Raw genomic sequence first — 22,210 nt, forward strand, 5'->3', positions numbered from 1 at the left:
CAAATTAAACCAGTTTAGCCCAGCTTTAATCAGCTAAGACCAGCTTGGCCAGATCAGGTTTAACCAGCTAAGACCAGCTTGGCCAGGCTGAGATACCAGGTTAAACCTGCTAAAACCAGCTTGGCCAGGCTGAAAAAACTAATTAAATCAATTAAGACCAGCTTGGCCAGGCTGCGAGACCAGCTTTAATCAGCTAATACTAGCTTGGCCAAGCTATCAGACTAGGTTTAACCAGCTAAGGCCATCTTGGCCAAACTGGGAGACCATCTTTAATCAACTAAGACTGACTTTACCAGGGTGAGAGACCAGTTTAAACTAGCTTGGCCAGAATGAGAGACCAAATTATCAAGCTAAGACCAGCTCAGCAGGGCTGGGAGACCGGCTTTATGAGTCCAACTTGACCAGTGTGACACTCTGTATTAACCACAAGGAATGTAACCCAGTGACTCTGCCCACCCTGGCAAATGGGCCAATTTGTTGCTTAGGAAGCCAGGCTGGAGTCAAAGTTGTTTTAAGATTTTTTTTTAAATGTTCAACAAGTACTTGTTTGTGCATAGGGTGCATAGTGATCTAATGATCTAAAGCAAATGAAAGTGAGCACTGGAGATAACCATGACAATATTTAATCTCTACAATGCTTATTTCTTGGTAGACTTTTTTTATAAATTGAAAAATAATTTTACAATTGAACATTAGTAAATTAATTTACTCCTTTCTGCTCCCAAAAACTGTCCAGGTGAAAGCATCTGAATATACAGCATATAAAGCAATCATTCTACCTCCATATACTGCCTGCAAAGGTAGCAATTTTCAGCTTCCGGATACAGCCAGAGAAAGAATAATATTAAGGCAAGACAGTAAGACATTTAGTTTCATTGTGCAAGAGTGCTGTTTTTCAACAAACACATTAGCTCTATATTTCAGATTAATGCAAACAATTAAATGACACATAGGAACAATACTTTAATCAAGCTCCTTGGATATGGACGGGGAACTATGCATATTTAATCTAAATAGCCTGCAATAGAGGCCTTTACAGCCGTGTAATTACGGTAATGCTCTAACAGGGTCTTTTGTGCCGAGTGCTGCATTTGCTCTCTTGGGCCCCGTGTTTGGTTGTATATGTTTCTGCGTCCAAAGAAAAGTTGCAACATTATCATCTTTCTCTGTTTTCTTTACGGCGTAGTCCTTTTCTTTCCTAACTCCTCAGGGTGAGGTGCTTTCTTGCTTGCTAGAATGTTTCTCTAAATAAGAATGTGATTTGAAGCCACCTGCTATCACGTACACACAGCCCAATCTGCCTTAGGTCAGTTGATTTTTAAATTAACAGTGACATCAGGCCCACTTCCTCTCTAGGTTGGACAAGCAGAATGATTTATTCTTCTCATCCTCCTATCAGACTGAGCTCTATCTAATCAGAAAGGGTTAACAGGACTCGATTTCCTCTGGAAAGGGTGCAGTGGTGTGTTTGCCGATTCCATGTTTATGTGTTCTCATGTGGAATTGAGCAAAAAAAAAATATATATATATATTTTTTTTTGCTTTGTTTTTGTTTTTTTTGCTTTGTTTTCCATAACTAAGTTTAAAAGAAACAAGTGACTTGTTTGCTTGTGTTTGTGCTCCAAATGTTACAGCAGATCCACTTTAGCAGTGTAGTATGAAGTACGGTTGCCGTACTTGTGGTTTGCAGTGGAGGATTTGGTGGTTTTGGTGAGGTTTGGAGCTTATCTGGACCCCGCAGGTCCCCTTACTATGCCTCAGCCCCCGCACACATTATCATAACAAGGGCATGCAAAAGTGAGAGGGGAAAAAAAACAATTTAAGTCCAACTACATAAACATGTTAACAAAAACAAGGAATTTCAGTGCAATATGAAATGTAAATAGGGAGCTCGCCCTCTTTGTTATGGTTGACAGGGTTTTGTTCTTAATTCAAAAAAAAAAAGAAACAGTTTTTAAGAAATTAAATGTTTGTGCGTGTGTAATTTTAAGGCTTACATTCTTAGCCACGTGTCACAAACTTGTCGCTTTCTCTTTCCTGCAGGAATCAAACACCTGTGTGGTTGCAGTGAGACCTCACCTCTGCTCAGCCACAGCTGTACATGGAGATCCCCAGCTGGGCAGGTAAGTGTGTTTGTGGAGGTCATTGCCTTCTTTAGGAGTTGCTGTGTGTGTGTCAATGTAGTGCTTGGTGGAGTAGGTGAGGATGTGTGTAGAGACAACAGGATCTAAGTGGTACTGAGATATTCATATGTGAAGTGTGGTTTTATTACAAATATGTTTTTGTGCATTTGGATAGAAACTTAAACATATGTGATTACATATTGACAGCATATAATATGTGAACTCTTTTACATACGAACAACTGTAGAGCTATACAAATGTTTACAAATCAATTGAGGTACATTGATTATTGAATTCAATTTGGTATTTTTTTATTGTATTTATAATAAGAGGTACATACAGTACTTTTGTTTAACACCATTAAAGAGATAGTTCACCCAAAAATAAAATACATCATAATTTACTCACCCTCATGTCATTCCAGATGTGTATTACCTTCTTTCTTCTGCTGAACACAAAGCTTTTTAGAAGAATATCTCAGCTCTGTAGGTCCACACAATGAAAGTGAATGGTGACCAGAACTCCAAAAAGGAGATAAAGTCAGCATAAAATTAATCCACAAGACTCCAGTGTTTAATCAATGTCCTCTGAAGCGATCCAGTTGGTAACTCCTTGTTCAATGTACAGTACATCTTGTCATTGTAGTCTTTTGGTACTGCTCGATTACACTTCTTAGTGCTAGACGGTGCTGTAAGAAGTGTAAACAAGCTTGAAATCATGATCGCCAAGGAGACTGCTGTCAAGATGGACAGAATAAAAGGAGTTACATTCTGGTCTGTTCTCACCCAATACAAATCGGATTGCTTCAGAAGACATATATTAAAGCACTGGAGACTTGATTACTTTTATGCTGACTTTATCTCCTTTTTTGGAGCTTTTGGAGTTCTGGTCACCTTTCACTTGCTTTGTATGGACCTACAGAGCTGAGATATTCCTCTATAAACCTTTGTTTGTGTTTTGCAGAAGAAAGAATGCCAACCTTAGATGCCAGAAGAGTATTTTCATTTTGAGGTGGACTATCCCTTTAACATTTGCCTAACTTGACATTTTGTATGATTTTGTACTATTTTGTTCATATAAATTCATACTATTTCATCACCTGCAAATGCCCGGATGTCTAATGCGGAAGTAAGCGTGAGTTTCACGCATGAGGCGTTAAGGACATGCTTATTAATATTATGCCCTTACCCAAACCCCTTATCGAAACCTAACCGCTCAGTAGAGTGTGAAAACATGATAAGAAGCTGTTGTGTGTGACAGAAGCAAGTAATTATTGTGTATTAGATGGAAACGATGTCCAGTGACATCAATGGCTGTAGTGAAAATCATATGAATTCATACTACTGCAGTCGTACGATATCATATGAATTAGCCACATTTTGAAAAGTCGTATGAATCCTGACGATTTCGCCATGAAAGCGTGTTGAGTGATTTAGTTCTGTGTGATTTCGAAAGACTGGTCACTAAATCAGTAGGTTGTTAAATTGACAGTGTTTAACTTATGTCTTATACTTATTGAGCTTTGATGAAAATTATGTTCAGCTATTCAAAAAGTGAAAATGACTTTTAGTACTTATTCCCATCTGGGTTTTATTTATATAGAAATATCGCATTATGAAGGTTTTTCTGAAGGAGTTTCTCCATCTACAAAAACATAGATCCCGGGATTGTGTCTGAACATTGAACATGGGCCACATCCACACTAATCTGTTAATAAAGTTTGAAACCTCCCTTAACGTCAGTTTCTTAACATCATCATTTTTCAAAGTATCCGGTTATGAGGAGTGTTTTTGAAAGTCTCAGTTGTCAGCGGAGAACATAATTTTGTTCCATTGAGGATAAGTTGCAAATGTAGCAAAGTCAATGCATTTTCAGATAAATGTGGATTAGTGTTGACGTGGATATGGTCACTGTGCTGTGGTACTTTATGCATAAATACCTAACAATATGAATGAGATCACCGTGGTGAAGAAGACATTTATTTAATTTATTCCTGTAAATGTGGATATAAGAATGAATGGTGGTGCAAGCAAAGATTTGATTCAATTTTGGGTGAATTTAAGGGTGAGTCTCACCCTTAATACTTATTACTTAAATACTTAGTTTAGTATTTTTGAACAATTTACATCTACAGTCTCTCTCTATATACTGTATCTACAGTACTACAGTATATCCTATACCATTCTTATCCGCTGTACATCTCAATGTTATCGTTGTGTCCCGTCTGTCTGGGGTGTATTCTCTGTGGATCAGTTTACCTTACTAGAACCCTGGTTCATAGATTGAGACTGAATTGACCTTACATGTAAACCACTGGTGGAGCAATGGGTGTGTAAATGCCACCTGAAACGTCAGCTTGAACATCCAGTTGAAATGAGTTTTGTTGTTGTTCTTCTTCTTTTTTCACTTATTAATAATAATAACTTTTTTCCCCCAATGGTTCCAGTTGTTCAGACATTAGGAAGTAACAAAATAGAGAAAAACAATCAAATCTAAATACTGGTCATAACATATATACATACATACATGTTATTTATTTATTTTATTTTATTTTTTATTTGCCAGATGTCTACAAATCAAATAAAAAAGTGTAACCATCTGTGTTTATATTTCGATACATTTATAGGCATACCAACTGATGAATGTTGCTTTTATTTGTCATAACATCATAACGTAAAATGCAATACAAATAAATTAAAGCTGTGTTTTTTAACGATACATGCAACGGGTTTGTGCTATAGTTCTTGCAAACCCTATCTTCCTTTTATCTTAGCAATGCAAATCTACCTGATAAGACTGAAAGGACTGTGCCAGTCATATGGGGCTGGTGTGCACATGTCATTTAGAGCTACAAATGAGAGTGTGTCTTTAAAAGTGGATTGCAGAAGAGAGGGCTAGAGAAAAGAAGTGAGAGAGGAGTGGTTTAAGTAGTGCTGACAACAGGCCTTTGATTCTGAGCATGCCCATTAGAGGGAGCCATAAATCCTGGGCTCCCTGGACTGCCTGTGTCAGCAGTCCATGAAATGAATTGATATTAAACGCGACAAAAAGCCTCTTTAATTCTGCCTCCACCAGCCTGTCTCTCTCTCTCTCTCTCTCTCTCTCTCTCTCTCTCTCTGCCTCTCTCTCTCTCTCTGCCTCCCCTTTTTCTGGACGATAATTGAAAAGAGAGAGGGGGAAAAAAGTGTAGTGAAGCCAAGCCTGTCATCATAAAAACATCTGCAATTAAATCCGCTCTATTCATTATTTATGAAAGTCATTAATTAAATATTACTCACAAATAGCAATAGCATTTTCCCCTTTTTCTGCCCCCATGTTGTCTTCGAAATGGCCATATTTTCTGCCAAACATCACAATGCGGTGTGCAGTAAACATTTATGTTTAGGCATTAAGGACAATAATGACGATTATGCTTGCTGATTTGTGCGACAGCTGAGCCCTGTTCACCTGCCTCGTGAACCCGGAGTCCTCGAAGTGGCCCTTACTTCCTGACAACGAATATGGTGGAAATCTACCTTTGCCACATCTACGTTGACACCGCACACCTTAGTGCTGAAATAATAGAGATAACTTGATTCACTTTCAGGCAAATGGGATATTCTAAAATAGCCCCCTTTTTCATTTTTATTGTGCTGTCAAAAAATGTCCCATAATGAGAGGGGAAATATTGTCACGAAATGACATAACCCCCACATATGATGAGCTACAATGGTAAGCGGTGGGATTTCAGGTGCCAAATTGATAAGTTAGGCCTGTTATTCCCAAAATTGTAAAGATGAGGAACGATACATCAAACGAGGAGCTCTGTAGCGTAACGCTCTTTTAAAACGAGCTGAATGGCATTCTAAGTGGGGAGCTGAGCTGCTCTGAGTGCACCAACCAGCATCAGGTACAGATGTTGTAACTCTTTCACTTAGTGGGGCCCCTACACGGAAGCTCTCAGCCTGTACGAGGGGCCATGCTCACGTCGCAGGTGTGATAGATTGAGTTGAGGAAAGCCATCATCTGGTTGTGCATGCACATGCTGAGTGAGGTGGGCCGCGTGTGATTAATGATATTTGCCTGGAGTCACCGAAAGCTGGATTTAAGTATTTCGGATTTAAAGTAACATTCGTCTCTATTGTTCACAGCGAGAGAGGCATTAGTCAAATTCCGCCACGTCTCCTCAGACGACGACGCTCCAACCCCCGGAGCATGCTGTATAACAGTGCGGTTGTCTGACTCTCGGTCCTACAAATTATTTATGCAATTTTTACCCGTTTTGTCTGATTATCTACAAATCTCTCTCACGACTGAGTTTATCATCCTGCCAAAATCATTTATTTCGCAGTAGTATATCCTCTGAGTAAATGTTTGATGAATTGCTGTCATTATTTCTTTTTTTAAAGTGCAAATATATTCTGGCAAATATAGGGCTTTGTTTATCGCAGTAATTTCATGAAAAAGCAATATACAGTTTCAAGTTTATTCCTATGTTAAATAAGGCCTGAAAACACATGAGTATCCATTTTGGAACCTTCTCAAATTTATGATGCCTGCAAACTTCTTAAACAGTACGCTGGAACAGATTCAATAATTGTCAGTTAAAAAGAGAGCTTTTTTCATTAAAAACAATGTAAATGCAGCTAGCAACCCATTTTACTAACTGATGTGATGTATTGCTGTACAAAATGTAGGGAGGGACTTCATTTTATCCACGAGAACTGATTGGATAGTGAAAAGTGGGTTTTACATACCAGAATGGGGATGGACGTGAATGTGGAAATAAAAAAGAAAAGTCTAGCAGTTAGGTTATTGGTTAACATTATCCAAGTAAAATCAGTGAAAAAGTCGTTTCAAAGCAACAGCAATTTGTTAAAGATTATGAAGACACAATTTGGAATAAAATGAACTAATGAACTGATTACAATAAGATCAGGAACATTTATTAAACAAGTATTTTCACAATAATTTTTAAGATTGCTTGTACAAAAACATACCAATTTTACTCTCATAGAGAAAAATATGTTTTGTTTTTTCCCCCAATGGTCTGGTGGAAACAGAAATGGAAGACAATCTGAAATACTTTTGTTGCTGCAGTGGCATGGTGTGTAATGACAGTGTGGCTGTGGTTTTTCATGTTCATGAAACGGGTTCTATTCTGCCTTTTGTCCTACCTTTTCCTGTCTTGTTCCCTGTCTCCACTTTATATATTTTATAATAAATTAATGTAAAAACAAAATTAAAAGTGTAATTTCCTCACTGTGATTTGGTCACGTTGAAGGTCGGGGAGTTGAGAGAAAAGTTTAAATTAACCATGGTTACATGATTAGTATGTTACTATAGTAATATTGTAATAACTAGAGGTGCAACAATACAACTTTTTCTCTTCCGATTCCGATATCGGAAATCTCAGTATCGCTCGATACTGATCCAATGCCAGTGTTTTTTGCATAATCAGTTTAGAATATGTTTACATTATTGTGTGGAACTACTTGGGTATGCTCTTTAAAATGTAATGAAGCACAAACCTCTAACTACACATTATTTCAATATAAATGTAAAGCTTATTAAGAAACACTTTATTATTAACATGTACACTGGATAATGTAGCAGCAAAATTAACAGTAATTCCAGTACAAGTCTTCAGTAGAAAAGAAGCTTGTTTCTGGAATTTAAAGGATTTAGATCTCTTTTTTGTTCAATTTAGTTGTAAGATCACTTTTCATTCACACAGTTATTTTTTGGAACCCATTCAACTTAAATATTATTATCATTTGTAAATAAATAATAATATATTATAATAGTAATGTATAGTAATAAATCTCAGTCGTGCACCTTTATCTTTTAAACCCTCATGCTTTTATTTTGACATTCTGAATTCTCAGGAAGTCCTGTAAGTGTGTCTGTTTGTAGGCAAGTTCACAGTAGTTTAATTTGCTTCTTATTCAAATTCTGGTAAAATGCTCCTCCAGTGCCATTCTAAATTCATATTAGCTATTAACTACGAACTAATGAGCATCTACATTGCAGATGTTGTTCATGAGTAGCGCAAAAATATTGCACACCGCATTATGGCTAAAAATAGCCGTGAGAGTGTGTGTGTGTGTGTGTGTGTGTGTGTGTGTGTGTGTAAACAGAGCAGCGCCATTCACTGACGCGCTGGAGCTGCGAGTGCATTTTATATATTTTCTTATTAAACACAGCCTTTTGTGATTCACAGAGCTATCGCACATCTTCAAGTGGCTTTGAATAAAATGCACAAGTCATATGGACTACTTTGTGTTTTTATGCTTCTTTTATGTCATTTTTTACATTTACTATTTATTAAGATTTATGCATTTGGCAGATGCTTTTATCCAAAGCGACTTACAGTGCACTTATTGTAGTGACAATCCCCCCTGAGCAACCTGGAGTTATGTGCCTGGCACAAGGACACAATGGTGGTGGCTGTGGGGATCGAACCAGCAACCTTCTGCTTGACAGTAATGAACATGATACCGGATCCGTGTAAAAGCTTCAGTATGGGAGCGATACAGATCCAGGTATCAGATCGGTGCATCCCAAGTAGTAACCATGTTTTTTGGCAGAAGCCATAGTTTTAATGCAATTAACCATGGTGTTACTACAGTAATATTGTATTAACATACTAATCATGTTTTATTATGTGGCTACTATGATTTAACTACAAAATACCATGGTGATACTGTGGTAACTGTTGTAAAACCATGGCTAATTTTGTAAGGGAGTGGTTAGGTTTAGGGATAGGTGTAGAGGTTGGTGTAGGGTATTTGTGGGACTTTAAAATAAACCTTATACTGTATGCTAGTATTTCATTAGGGTTGCAAATAGTATCTAACACTATTTGCACTAAACATATAAGAATATGCTTTTTGTGTACTATTTACTCTTAGTGCAAATAGCATCTGCATTTTATTTTTCAAAGTTTAACCCCTAACTCAAACATTAACCTAACTATAAAGTCTAACCTCTTACTCAAGCACTAATCCTACCCATGATTTTATAGGACAACATCTGTTGTGGACCACGAAAGAAAGAGAAACAATGGGGTTTTAACAAGCATTCCTATACTTTTTCCTAAGTTCAAACCCTAACCCAAACCATAACCTAAACATAAAATCTATCCCCTTACCCAAACCCTAAAATTTACAAAGAACCTATGTGCACCACGAATGGAAGAAAATATCAGGGTTTGGAATTAAACGAGGGAAGCATATTACAGGTTATTGACATACATCAGTCATTTGTATTGCATAAATCTATGTAGAATGAGTAACAATATTTATTCACAGATGTATGTTCTCTTAAACTAAAGTGTTTTATATAAGGCTAGATAAAACTTGTTGCCTGTGTTGCTGCAATTAAAAAATTATATTAGTTGATTAATCTCTCTGGGAATGAAAGTTGTAATCTACCGTTTGTACAATCGTTGTACAATATCTCGTACAAATTATTATGAGTTGTCATGAGACTATGTTGGTATTTGCAGCCAATTTTGATTTCCTGTAGGCTTAAAGGAATAGTTGACCCAAAAATTTTACTTCTGTTGTGAAGCCTTATTCACCATTCACTTTCAATGAATCCATCCAGTGAAAGTGAATGATGACTGATACTTTTGCCTAACATCTTCTTTTGCGTTAGCATTGAAAAGAAAGCCAAATGGGCTAGGAAAACTTGAGGGTTATTAAATAACGAAATAATGTCAATTTCTAGTTGAACTACAGTTTTCATGTAAGGAAATTTTAAGGGTAATCTCAAATGTTGAGATCTGCATTCACAAGGTGAAGGTTCATTGACAGAATGGACAGAGAGAAGGAGAAATCCCTTGACAACTGAGTCATGAGATGAAATGATAGAGTTGGCTTGAGTCTGGCACTGGTATTTTGTAACTCTAAATGCCCTGAACTCAGCATTAAACTGACCATCTGATCCAAGACTAACAAAGATCCTCAAGGTCAGACACACAGTCCTCTCTCTCTTTAAAATAGCGCTCCTTAAATTGCTTGGCAAAGCATAACTTGTGTGTCGTGTTTCCTTCAGCTCAAATAAATGACCCTTATTCGATAGTCAAATAGAAAAGTTCTGAAAAATGTCCAAGTTCGACTGAAACGAACAGACTTGCCTTCCGAGCAGAGAATCAGATCTCAGCACTCTCTGGTCAGATTCTTTGGAAAAGCAAGGGACGAAAGAGCAAAGATTGCACCTGACTGCCTCACCGATCAGTTTCTTAACGTCTGCAGCTTCTGTGAATCTGTCAATGGAAATCTAATTGCCAGAAAAACTTTCAATCCTAACTGAGTTACCTTGGTGGAGAGTGCCATGCACTGTATCCACTGCTGCCACTTTGAACTGTTTTTTTTAGGACTAAATCGCAGTGGATAGGATGTATGAAAGTCCACTATAAAGAAAACACAAACCCTTACTGGGGACTTCATAGACAGACCATTATAATTCATGCTGTAAAATGTTGATAGCCAAAAGAAATATGCAAAAACTGAGCAGAAACAGAATGCAAACTAGAGTGCTTACTCAGTATCTGCCCTTTTTAGTGGTGCTTGCTACTGTTGCTCATTCTAAGGGTTAGGGATTGTTCAAAAACCTAAACCTAAGTATTAAACATCGGTGTGCAACTTGTCCCGCAACATTGTACTATAGACATAAATTATATCTCAAATCATGCCATTTTTTGAGGAGAGCTGTTCTATGAATTTCTTAAGCAATTGGACTTACATTTTTCATCTGGCATATTATAAAATGGGGGGTTGAAGGAGGGACCAAAACCATATCTAGGCACCAGAATATCATAGAGATTTTAATGTGGTGACTGATGCTGACATTCTGCCTAATAGCTCTTTTGTCTTTCACGGATGAAATAAAGTAATGCAGTTTTTGAACAAAATAATTTTGGGATAATGATAACAGTTTGAATTTTTGAGTTAAGTGTCCATTTAATGGAGTATCCTCCTTTCACCTGCTGTTTTATGTGCCTTGTTGATACATGCCATTGTAAGCACCATTGAGGGCAATCTCTTTGGATATAAAGGAGCTTTTCTCTCACGCTCACCCTTACAAGTGCTCTTCAAATAAGGGCTTCCTAATCATAATTACACTCAAGACTGTTTGGCTTGTATCCGCTCTCATCAGGAGCCCCTCTGGCCAAATCACAGGACTCACATCGGAATTGCAATGACACGCCTTTAATTAGAAAGTTTTGATGTTTTAAAATGCTTGTAGGATAGGGTCGGGAGTTCTTTGAAACATGGTGACATGACTGATTATTGAAAGATGTTTCTCCGTCAGTCCCTGCGAGAAGGCGCAAACTGAGTTAATCTCAGCATGCGTGCTATTCTCTGTCATACTGACAAGAAATGATTGCGATGTGGTTGACAAACCGTGATAAGTATGATTTGTTATATTCCAAGATATATGTTATATTTCATTCAGATTAGTCAATATTAAACAAGTTTAATTTCTTAATGTCATGATATTAGAGGCAGAGTTCCCCCAAAAATTAAAATGCTGTCTTTATTTACTCACAGATCACCTTCATGTTGTTCCAAACCCATATGACTTACTTACGTCGGTGGAACATAGAAGTATTTGTTAGTCTCAATCACAGTTCTCTTTCATTGCATCTATTTTCCATATGTTAAAAGTGAATAATGGCTGAGGCTTCCAAAAAAGTCATACTGGTTTCGAACAAAATGAGGGTGACTAAATAACAACATAATTAAAAATGTTGTGTTAACTATCCCTTTAATAAATGTGTAAATTAGGTTAAACCTACCTGTAGTTTAAGCCTAGAGCAAGGGACTCATGTTATTGCTTGCAGAAATATGCTTGGCTTTTTCTACGTTCAGAACTTGCCACAGTAGTAGGATTTGTCGAAGCCATCTGTTTCCTTTTGGTTAATGTTCTCTCAGCTCTTAGAGATGTTTCTCCACTAGTTCCTCATTAAAAATTAACAGAAAAAAAAGAGACTTAATGATAATCGCGTAGAAGTGTTTCATTATTAAGTTTGCAATGCCTGAGTGTTTGGAGAGTGCTGCGGGTGAGTGTACTCATCGCACTGATTTGAGGCCTCTCAGTGGAGGAACGGGGTGATGTTTATGAGGATAATGAGCCCTTCGTCTCGCCCAGAACTGCTTACAATAGGCTCATTACAATTAAAATGGCTGAAAAGCAGGCCTAGCTGAAACCAATGAGCATGATGAGAATTCAGTGGGAATGTTTGGAGGAATGGTTTATTAATCGTCTAAGAAGTATTTTTTAACCCCAGTGGCAGCTGAATTATGTTCCATTACTGAATTGGACCTAATGCTTTTTCTGCCAAACATATAGCTCTTGAAGCTCACTTCAGGCAGAGCGTTGGTAATGTCCACACTATTGCAAAATATCTACTGAAAAAGCTTTTTTTTTTTCTTCTCTCCTTCCAGTAGGAATTTTCCGGAGTAATAAAGTTTGAATGGATTTTTGGCCGAATCAAGTTTTTTTACTTGTATGTGAAAAGTCCAAATGAACTCAGATGTCCATTCTCCAGCGTGGTTTCCTTATAATGCACTTTTTGTAGTGGAATTGCTCTGGTTTCACTTCATATTCACTTTTGCTTATTTCCAAATATGTTTTCAGCAGAGTACAACAGTTTGGTTCCAGAAGTAAAAATTCCATTAATTTCCTCCTAAGGCAATAAATATTTATAATAATAATAACTCAAACTTTTAAAGACAGCCATACCGTATGCTGTTTATCGATGGTATATCTGCTTCTGTTGAAGCCACCAATTTGCCTTATTTTATCTTAATTTTTTTTTTTTTATCTGAAGAGCTTCACTACCCGTGAATCCTGAAGAGAAAGATCCACCAATAATAGAATTGTTGCAAACTAACTATGACAAATGAGCTCAGCAGCGACTGCCCATTTCTATGAGGCACTGCAAATGGAATAAACTTCAAATAAATTATTTCTTTTCTAATCAACTATTTAAAATAACTAACAGTTTTACATATTTCCATAGTTTGCAATTGAATTTTGTGATGGTATTGTAGTTCATTAAACATCATTTAAGACGTTAAGCTACAGTCTTGTACTTTCATCTTTTTGTCCGATTTTCAAATTCTTTTTTGCTTCGAATCACAGTTGGAAATGTTGTGATGCACCTTGGAGTTGGTTGGATTGGTTCATGACAAATCGCTTTTGTAAAGAATTTAATGAAATCCCCTTGGTAAAAGATGAATGGGAAAAACACTTCCAGTTCTGAGACGGCTAAAAACGTTGCCGGATATTATTGCGCTCTAATATTACAGGGCTCTCTGGAATTCTTGATTCTAATTGGTCAATCTCAGCGTTCAGCTGTGAGATATTTCTGAATTATAACCGTTGTCCATAACAAAAATATATAACTGCTCATCCTGGCACTTTGTTTCCTACATACATGTGCTCGTGTTCTGTCTCACGTATTACTCTGCTGCCTACAAGTAAGCTAACAAAACAATTTCAACGTTCAGTATTTCATGTCCATTTACTTATTTACTTGGTAAGTAACCATTTATATGGTAAGTAGACATGTTTATAATATCCATGTAGCGGTTCATATAACCCTGTTGATGTTTATTTTGCAATGTAATGATTGGCTGGCTCCACATGATGCCTTATATATATTTACTTGCAAATACACAGGGACACAATTTGTGATCAGATCCACAACTAGATGACACAGGTCCAACATTTCAACTAATGGCATAATTAATTGACTCGTCGAGTAGTTGGGGTAACCCCTAATTTACACTCACTAAGCACTTTATTAGGAACACTATGGTCCTAATAAATTGCCCGACATAGTCATCTGCTGTTGTAGCCCATCCACCTCAATGTTTGACATATAAGCATTCTGAGATGCTAATCTGCTCACTACAATAGTACAGAGTGGTTATCTGAGTACCATAGTCATTCTGTTAACTCGAACCAGTCTTACTATCTTATGTTGACCTCTCTCATCAACAAGGCAATTCTATCCAAAGAACTGCTGCTCACTGGATGTTATTTTGTGCAACAGAGTCTGCTGCTCGTGAAACTCCCAGGAGATCTGTAGTTACAGAAATACTCAAACCAGCCAGTCTGGCACCAACAATCATGCAATTGTTGAAATTACTGAGATCACATATTTTCTCCTGACCTGTGCCTGAATGATTTTATGCACTGCACTGCTGCAACACAATTGGCTGATTAGATAATTTCATGAATAAGTAGGTGTACAGGTGTTGCTAATAAAGTGCTCAGTGAGTGTATACTGTACATATGTAAACTGTAAACAGACGTGTCCTCTAAAAGAACACTCTCAACTTCTGATGAGCTTTTAGGTTGATCAGAGAGGCCCATTCCTGCCTTTGTATGCATCACTGTCTACAGGCTATAAAAGAATAATGCAGTTATTGATTTGAGCATTTCATCTCATATGTTTCCACCTTGCCCAGCTTGGCTGCTCAGATTAATTTTTTAATCTTCGATTCATGGACACATCATATAATGAATAGAGGTGATTCATGTCATTGCTTTTAAATGCTTAAATTGATATGGTTCCCCACCGGTTGATAATGCAACTTTGCTGTGTGGTCTCCGTCAGCAGTTATGTCTTACAGAAATAAGTACTGATCCTGTTTGGGTGCAGCATTTTCTTTAATTTTAAATATTTTTTTTTTACTTAAGACTACTGTTATTCTCTTTCTTTTTAATTATGGTAGATTTGCATAAATCTTTCTCCCAGTGTTAACTGCATTGTTGCAAATCAGTTTACTGTAGGTAATAAGCTATATTTAAGGTTCTTCCCCTTGATATGTTTTGCATTACTCCAACTTTTACTTTCAAATAATGAACATAGTTCTCACAGAAGCCTGAAATAACAACTTGAAGTGTTCTTTTAAAAAAAAATGTGATGGGGAAATAATTATAGACTGGTTATACACACCCAATTCTTCATACTTAGTCTAGGAGAGAGAAAGAGTTCTGAGGTATAGCCTACTGTTGGATGAGTAGTAGCAACACTGTAATCTGTTTTTCAGTTTCACTTCATTTTTCTCCAAAGTGACATCTACTGTCCAGCAGGTGGTACCAAACATTTATCTATTTTCTCTCCCATACCATTCAGCCTTCAGAACATTTAGACACCCCAAACAATGGTCTCTCCAGAGACACTTTTAGTCTGCAACACACAAGGAAACACGCGGCACTGATCTAGACGAACTGAGGTGTTTTAGACACAAAAATTTTGGTGCGGCTGGACAAGTTTACAGTTTTTATTCCCTGAGTTGCTGACATTTTCAAATCTCTTTCTCTCCACTTTGTCTACGAGTTGACATTCCCTCAGTGTCATGCATCGTTTCAATCAAACACTGTAAAATGTTGGGGCTGGTCGTTAATCCTCCTCTCACCCGTTTAATGGTCGCAGCAAAAATGGAGTCATAAAATTCTCGCTTTTCTCGCATGGAAGGTGGAAAGTGGAGAGAGGGACCCTGGTAGTGGGGAGGGGAATGATTTTTGCTTCCATCATTACTGTGCAGCTCCACCACAGGTGGCCTTATAGAGAGCCCATGAACTTAAGAAGTTACCCGTTTGTATCACTTTAAGCCTCTCTGATAGGTGAGCTTGAGGTATGACGTTGCACACAAAGGCTGCACTGACACCACAGACCTTTCCTAATAGAGAAAAAAAGCTAAAACCAGCGTAGTATGGTTAGCTGGTCTTACAGCCTGGTCAAGATGGTAAGACTCATTTGTTTTGAGGTTTTAAGGTTTGGCAACAATACATTTTGCAAGGCATGGGCGGATGTTAAGCAAGTGTGAATCCTGTAAAATCTACTTGTAGCCTCTATTTAAATGCACCTTTACTCTTGAGAGAGTAAAGTCATAAAGAAACTCACCTCTAAAATAACGACCATTGTGAATATTAACAGTAGCTATGAAGCACCGCCCACACTGAAGTCATTGCCAAACCAATCACTACCTATCAGTCAATGCTACAAATTTGTGTGAAAGTTCACCAAACTTGAAGATAGGAAAATTCTTCACCACCGGAAATCCATCAGGTGAAATGCTTTATCACGTGGATTTCCATTGAGATTACTGTACTGTTTTTCACCTCGCCTTTTGAGGTGATTTGTCAGCTGGTCACCATGCTGAAAAAAACTGTTTAAAAAGTTGGTTTGCTGGTCTTTGCTGGTTTCCCAGCCTGTTCTGTTGGCTGGTTTTAAAGGGGTTTTCAGCACTTGTCAGTGGGTCAGGCTGGGAGAGCAGCTTAAACCAGGTTGAGTGTCCCTGCAATAATAGTATCATAAGTTATTTTAATATAAAGCCTCAACTAAAAATAAAATTAGTAAATAAGTTGAAAAAGCAGGATGGCTGGCTAAGGAAAAGATTCCTAATTGGGTGAGAGTGCTACTCTCCAAACACTACAGTGTGCCAGCTTATGGCCCTGGATAGTGCTGCAGTCAGTGGTTCTAATTTTGTCCCCCGCTTCATTCTCTCAGCACCATTGCCGCTGTTATAACTTCATCGCTAAACAATTAAAAGCTGGTCTTCCATTTTCGCACGTGTCGGCCCAAGAAGAAGCGTGGCACATTTATGTATATGGGGACAGCACAGCCAGTGATGCATGTAATGCAGACGATGCGAGTGGAAAGTGTGAGAACTGTTTGAGAGCAGAGACTGTTTGCGGAACATTTTTACATGCGAGAGGCTTTTGATGTTGCATTGTGAAAACACATGTTAGCGCTCATTATAGCGCTGTTCCTCAGCCCTTCATTTGTATATTGCACCAGGCACGGGCACTGAGGAGGAGCCATCTACCCTACAGAAAGTGTGCACCCTCTCTCCACATTCCCCCATTCATCAAGTTGACACCAGCGCAGCTACTTTTGTGAAATGGAGAAAAATGGTTAAGTCAGCTCTTTCCCTGAGCCTCTCGCAAGTTTGTGTGTGTGTGTGTGTGTGTGTGTGTGTGTGTGTGTATGTGTACTGTATATATGCGTGCACGTGTTTGTGCGCACACACACACACGCACCCTTGCAATATTGTGCTTGAATGAGGAGTTTGTGCATGTGATGAGCATTGGCTATGATTGGTTATGATTTAAACAAGACAAGAATTCATTTTAAACGCTAAAATAATTTTATTGAATTATTTTGTACTTGCAAAACATTCCATTTGCTTTGATGAATTATATAATTGACATTCAAGCTCATTTTAAACTGTATTTCCACATTCAAATGAATCAGTTAAAGAAATAGCTCCCCAAAAAATACAATTCTGCAATTATTTACTCACCCTTATGTCACTGCGAACCTTTATGACTTTATTTCTTACGCAGAACACAAAAGGAGAATTACTGAAGCTTTCAAGCTTCTAAAATGACACAGAAGTACCATAAAAGTATCATAAAAGTTAGTCTTATGATTTTTCTGCTATCTTATGAATCTTCTGAAGCTATACAATAACTTTGTGTGAGAAACCATGGAAAAGAGTGGCCAGCACAGTCTGATGTTGACAGAATTAACATTTTTGGGTGGCTATGCATTCAAAATGTTTGAAATATGATCACAAAATAGAACTGCTTTACAGCAATTTTGTACAATTGGATGATAATTAGTTTGTTTTATGTTTGTGTGTGTTTGTGTGTGTGCTAAAGAGACTATGATAGATCCATGGAGCAATTACACCTCTTTTCCTTTGTGATTGTTATCTTAAGGGCTGCTGATTAGTCTTTGTTAGGAATGTTTAATCTTCATTAAAGATTTAAGGGGAGAAAAGTCACTTGAGAAATTCAGAAATTAAATATTTAATGAGTTAATTCCTATCTGTGGCTCACACCTTTACCCAGAGCTCAATGTGTTCTCATTGTCGTTAGCGATCGGAGGTCATTTTAAAACCTTTTACAGAGTAGGACATTAAAATAGATCACAGCTCATTTTTCTTGTCCACTGCAAGCACTGGACCGACGTGTCAGACTCTGAACTTTTAAAGTCTCCTTCTTTAAGGTTAAATCATCTAATTATTAGACCAATCATTTTAGCCCTAAAAATGTTCAAAATTCTAATCGAGCTGAACCAAAGGATTTAAGTGGAAATATTTTGTGCTGATTGTCCATATTTTGGAATAAGTGCTGAGTAATTTAATTTGGGATATATGTGCCGCATGCACAATGCAAAGTTTTTGGAGCCCTAAATTACTGTGTGTATGCAATATAGGGGTCACTTCTGAAATTGTGATGCTTGACATAAACAAGATGCGTGGTTAATCCCATTCTGTACAAACAGTTTTCAGGTATATATTAATGTTGTAACAAAGTCCTATACGTGATGTCACCCAGGTACTTAAAAAAAAAATTCCTCACAGAGTGTAACTTTCATTTTAGAAAATCAAGAGCGCTGTATTGGGGGTTTTCTGAAGGGATATAATAACTTTGATGCTATGAGAACCAATCAGGTTTGATATGACTGACATATGAATTTATAATTTGATTAATTATTTGGTGTGCTTTTACAGTGAATAATGACTTTAAATGTTTCTGTCTATCACACAATGGGATTGTATCGCTCCAGTCGCTTATGGTACTTTGTCAAAAATAGCATGTTAAAATTTTGCCACCAATGTTTCTTGTTTACAGTCACAAAACAGCAAAGCATTGCTTTAGTTATCACTATCTCAATTATAGTGATAACAGTAGTTACTTTTTTACTTTCCGAGAGTTACTCCAGTATTACAGACACACAGTAAATTAGCTGATTCACTCCCACGTTTAAATGTGACTGTCACTTCCAAATCTTTGCAGTGTGTACGTGGCCCATGAGAGTTGAGTGTTGAGTCTACCTCACTACAGAAGTTCTGCTTAGTTGCTCAACCATTTGCTGACACCATGCGTTCACACCTTCAGGTTTATTGTGCCTCACACTGATATTGAGAGGTGTCCATGAGTGAAAAAATGGCCTGCTTGCTCTCTGGCACTGTAAGCGAGACTCTGAGAATGAGGAGCTTGTGTCACACAATATTTGTCATATTTCAGTGAAGTGAACCAGGAAATTTGCTGGGCCATTGCTCAGGAGAAAAGCAAAAGAGAGATAGGCCCTGATGATAGACAGGGTGTATGTGTGTGTAAGAGAGAGAGAGAGAGAGAGAGAGAGAGAGAGAGAGAGAGAGAGAGAGAGAGAGAGAGAGAGAGAGAGAGAGTAATCCTGCCTGCAGGGTGACCATTCCACAAGAGAAAAATGCCCCATATTAGCCATAGGGAAAGATCATGATAGTTGATTAGTAAGTTCGACTAGTTTAACTATATTGTCCTTAATATATTTTATTATATAGAGAAATATATATTTTTATATATTTTTTTAGCTGTGGTGCTATTAATAACGTGTAGACAGCGTGATGTTCTCTAGCTCATGAACAGTTAGCACTGTAGCACAGTGCAACCCTCACAGAAAAGTTCCTTCACTTTTGAAAAACTGCATCTACAGGCACACATTATTCAGATGGATGTCTTTAGCCATTGTGACGCATCTCGCACTGTTGTTCCCTTTACAAAAGGCTTCACTACGATGTTGCGCTGCTAAGCGCTACGGGGAACAGCTTTCGCTGTGAGCCAAGCTGAAATATTGTGTGAAACACGTCAATGAACATTGACCGGAATTTATAGTCTCGGCTGATGTAATCATTAGATGCACCTGAGGCCAGGCTATAAATGGATACGTCACCAGGTGTCGTCAGAAACTCTTTTTTCAGAGCGATTCTGTTTCTGTGTGTTTCACACACCCTGTCAAAACTTTCTTTCCTCTGTTAGGAGTTAGAATCAGTTAAACAGTGTGCAGTGAACTTTGTTCTTTGTTCTCTTTTCTCTTCTGTTTAGAAAATATATATATATATATATATATATATTTCTAAAAGAGAGAATGACTGAAAGTCATAAACGGTGCGTGTTCCCTCTTCTCGCTCTATAGCTGAAGACGACACACATCAGTTTTTGCTGTTTGTTTGGGAGCACGCTGCTCTGCGTTGCAGCAGGGGCGGTGCGAGCACTGCGATTTGCTTTAACAGGCAGAGTGCGTTGTGCTCGCCTCGCTTGCTTCCGGGAGTCAGCACTCTCGAAAAGAAGATCGTTCGTGGGGCTCTTGCATGGTTTTGGCTGAGGAGCAAGAGACGGGTTGATCCCTTTCTCTCACTCTCTCCCCAAACCCAGCTGTTTCTTCACATGATCTCGACGCTTCTCGGATCATGAGGTGGATCGCTATTCTCTTCCCGCCTCCGAGCTTTCCGTTCGCGATAAAAAAATCTACGGAGGAATTGCTCGATGTTGTTACTCATGCGGTTGCCAGATTGGTCTGGCCACGTGAAAAAGAGACCCCCAAACGCTCCAAATTAGGGGATAGATTTTATCTTCCAGTCTAAGACAGGGAACGCCTCATGGGTTCCTTCCCTTCTTTGATAAACCTCCATTAAGAGCTTTTTCGCTCATGGAGAACCCCTAAAAAAATAAAAAAATAAATAAATAAATAAAAATATAAATTTTCTTCCCGTGTTCACATACCCTCGACGTCATTATATTCGACTGTCGTGGGTGCTGAGGCACGGCGGTATTCAGTGATGCCGCCGGTCGAAGAGACGCTTGCGGGCTATCTCTCCGGGCTCGGCATCGCCACTTAAGTAGCCCTCTCTCCCTCAAAGCCTTGTAGGACAACCTCCACTTTAGTGGGAAGGGCTTATCAAGCAGCAGGTCAGGCTGGTGCTGCTCTGCACACTATGCTGTTTTACAGGCGTACCAGGCTGACCCCTGGGCTGACCTGAGTGTGGGTTCTGCGCTTGACGAGCAAGCCACAGACCCGCCTCGGTCCTGACTGAAGGGAGGCTCAAAAACAAAGCGTGGCGAGTCGTGCTCCTCCTCCCAGGGATTGGGGACAGTCTCGCGGCCCTCGCCAGCCCCGAAGCAAGACCTAAGAGAAAACCCTGACGGTCTTGCACCTAGATTAGGGGGTAGTTCCCCTCGGGACGGGTTGCGTGCTTCACTTCACCCCTCCTGGTACCCCCTCGAAGCCCCCCATTCCCGCCACCTCTTGGTGTTTCGGGTTGCAGAGGCTTCCACCAAAATTGGGTGTTTTCGCTGTTCCTGCATCTTATTCAGGACGCGAAGCACCTGACAACCCCTCAACAGGAAGTGTTAAAATATAATACCCATCTCAGAGATCCTGGCAGCGTGGAAACTCCTGCCGGATATATTCTTTTGTGGGTCTTATAAGGGCGCCAGGATTTAATTCACTCGCCGTTTTCCGTGTTTCAATGGCGTGTTCTCACTACCGTAAACCGGATTTCTTTTTTTGTAAAAACGAAAACTCATTCTCCTGGTTAAAGGGGCCACGGTATGTGTTCCCCTTCCAGAGAGAGAGTTAGGTTATTACACTAAATACTTCCTGCTACCCATGGAGGGTGAGGGGTGGCGCCTGGCTTAGATCTTAAAGCTTGAACTACCCGTGGGTGTTCAAGTCCAAGATGATGCCTGTCAAGACGGTCGTGTCTCAAGCCCTACAACTCGCTTGGCTGGTCACCATCGATCGTATGATGCACTTCTGTACTTCATTTAGAAGTTCTGCCACAACATGGAAAGTTCCTGAGGTTCACTTCGGGCTAAGTCTTCCAGGGTCAGGTTCTTTCACTCAGCCTAGCCATTTTTACCCGCACATTCACAATGCATGATGTAGCTGGCTCCTTGCGACTCGGGCCATCTGCATTCTGAATTATGTAGACGACTGGCTGATCCTAGCGCAGTTCCAGGAACTGGCAGTTCAGCACAGGGACATCGCCTTAGCTCATCTGTTTCTCTGGGGTTGAGGCTCAACGCCAAGAAAAGCGCCCCTCTCCCACTCAGAACACTGTCTATCGGGCATCGTATGGAGTTCAATCTCAATGCGGGCACAACTGTCTCCCGCTAGGATTGAGTCCATTTAGATCACCCTGAGCAAAGTCAGGCTAGGTCAAGGTTGCACTGTTATCAGTATCAATGATTTCCAGGTCTCAGGGCTGAATGCGCCCACAGTGATCCCTCTGGACCTTCTGCTC

The 22,210-nt window shown here is 38.9% G+C and overlaps 1 protein-coding gene across 2 annotated transcripts in view; it reads left to right on the plus strand.

Moving 5' to 3' along the window:
• Positions 1-22,210, plus strand: part of LOC127626747 (RNA binding protein fox-1 homolog 3-like) — a 649,289-nt gene that overhangs the window by 299,719 nt on the left and 327,360 nt on the right. For both annotated transcript variants that reach the window (XM_052102758.1, XM_052102757.1), the window contains one exon: positions 2,044-2,123. In XM_052102758.1, coding sequence (XP_051958718.1) covers positions 2,102-2,123 — 22 coding nt within the window. In that variant the 5' untranslated portion in view covers positions 2,044-2,101. The remainder of the gene's footprint in view (positions 1-2,043; positions 2,124-22,210) is intronic.

The sequence above is a fragment of the Xyrauchen texanus genome, chromosome 33, assembly GCF_025860055.1.
Source record: "Xyrauchen texanus isolate HMW12.3.18 chromosome 33, RBS_HiC_50CHRs, whole genome shotgun sequence".
NCBI classification, from domain to species: Eukaryota; Metazoa; Chordata; class Actinopteri; order Cypriniformes; family Catostomidae; genus Xyrauchen; species Xyrauchen texanus.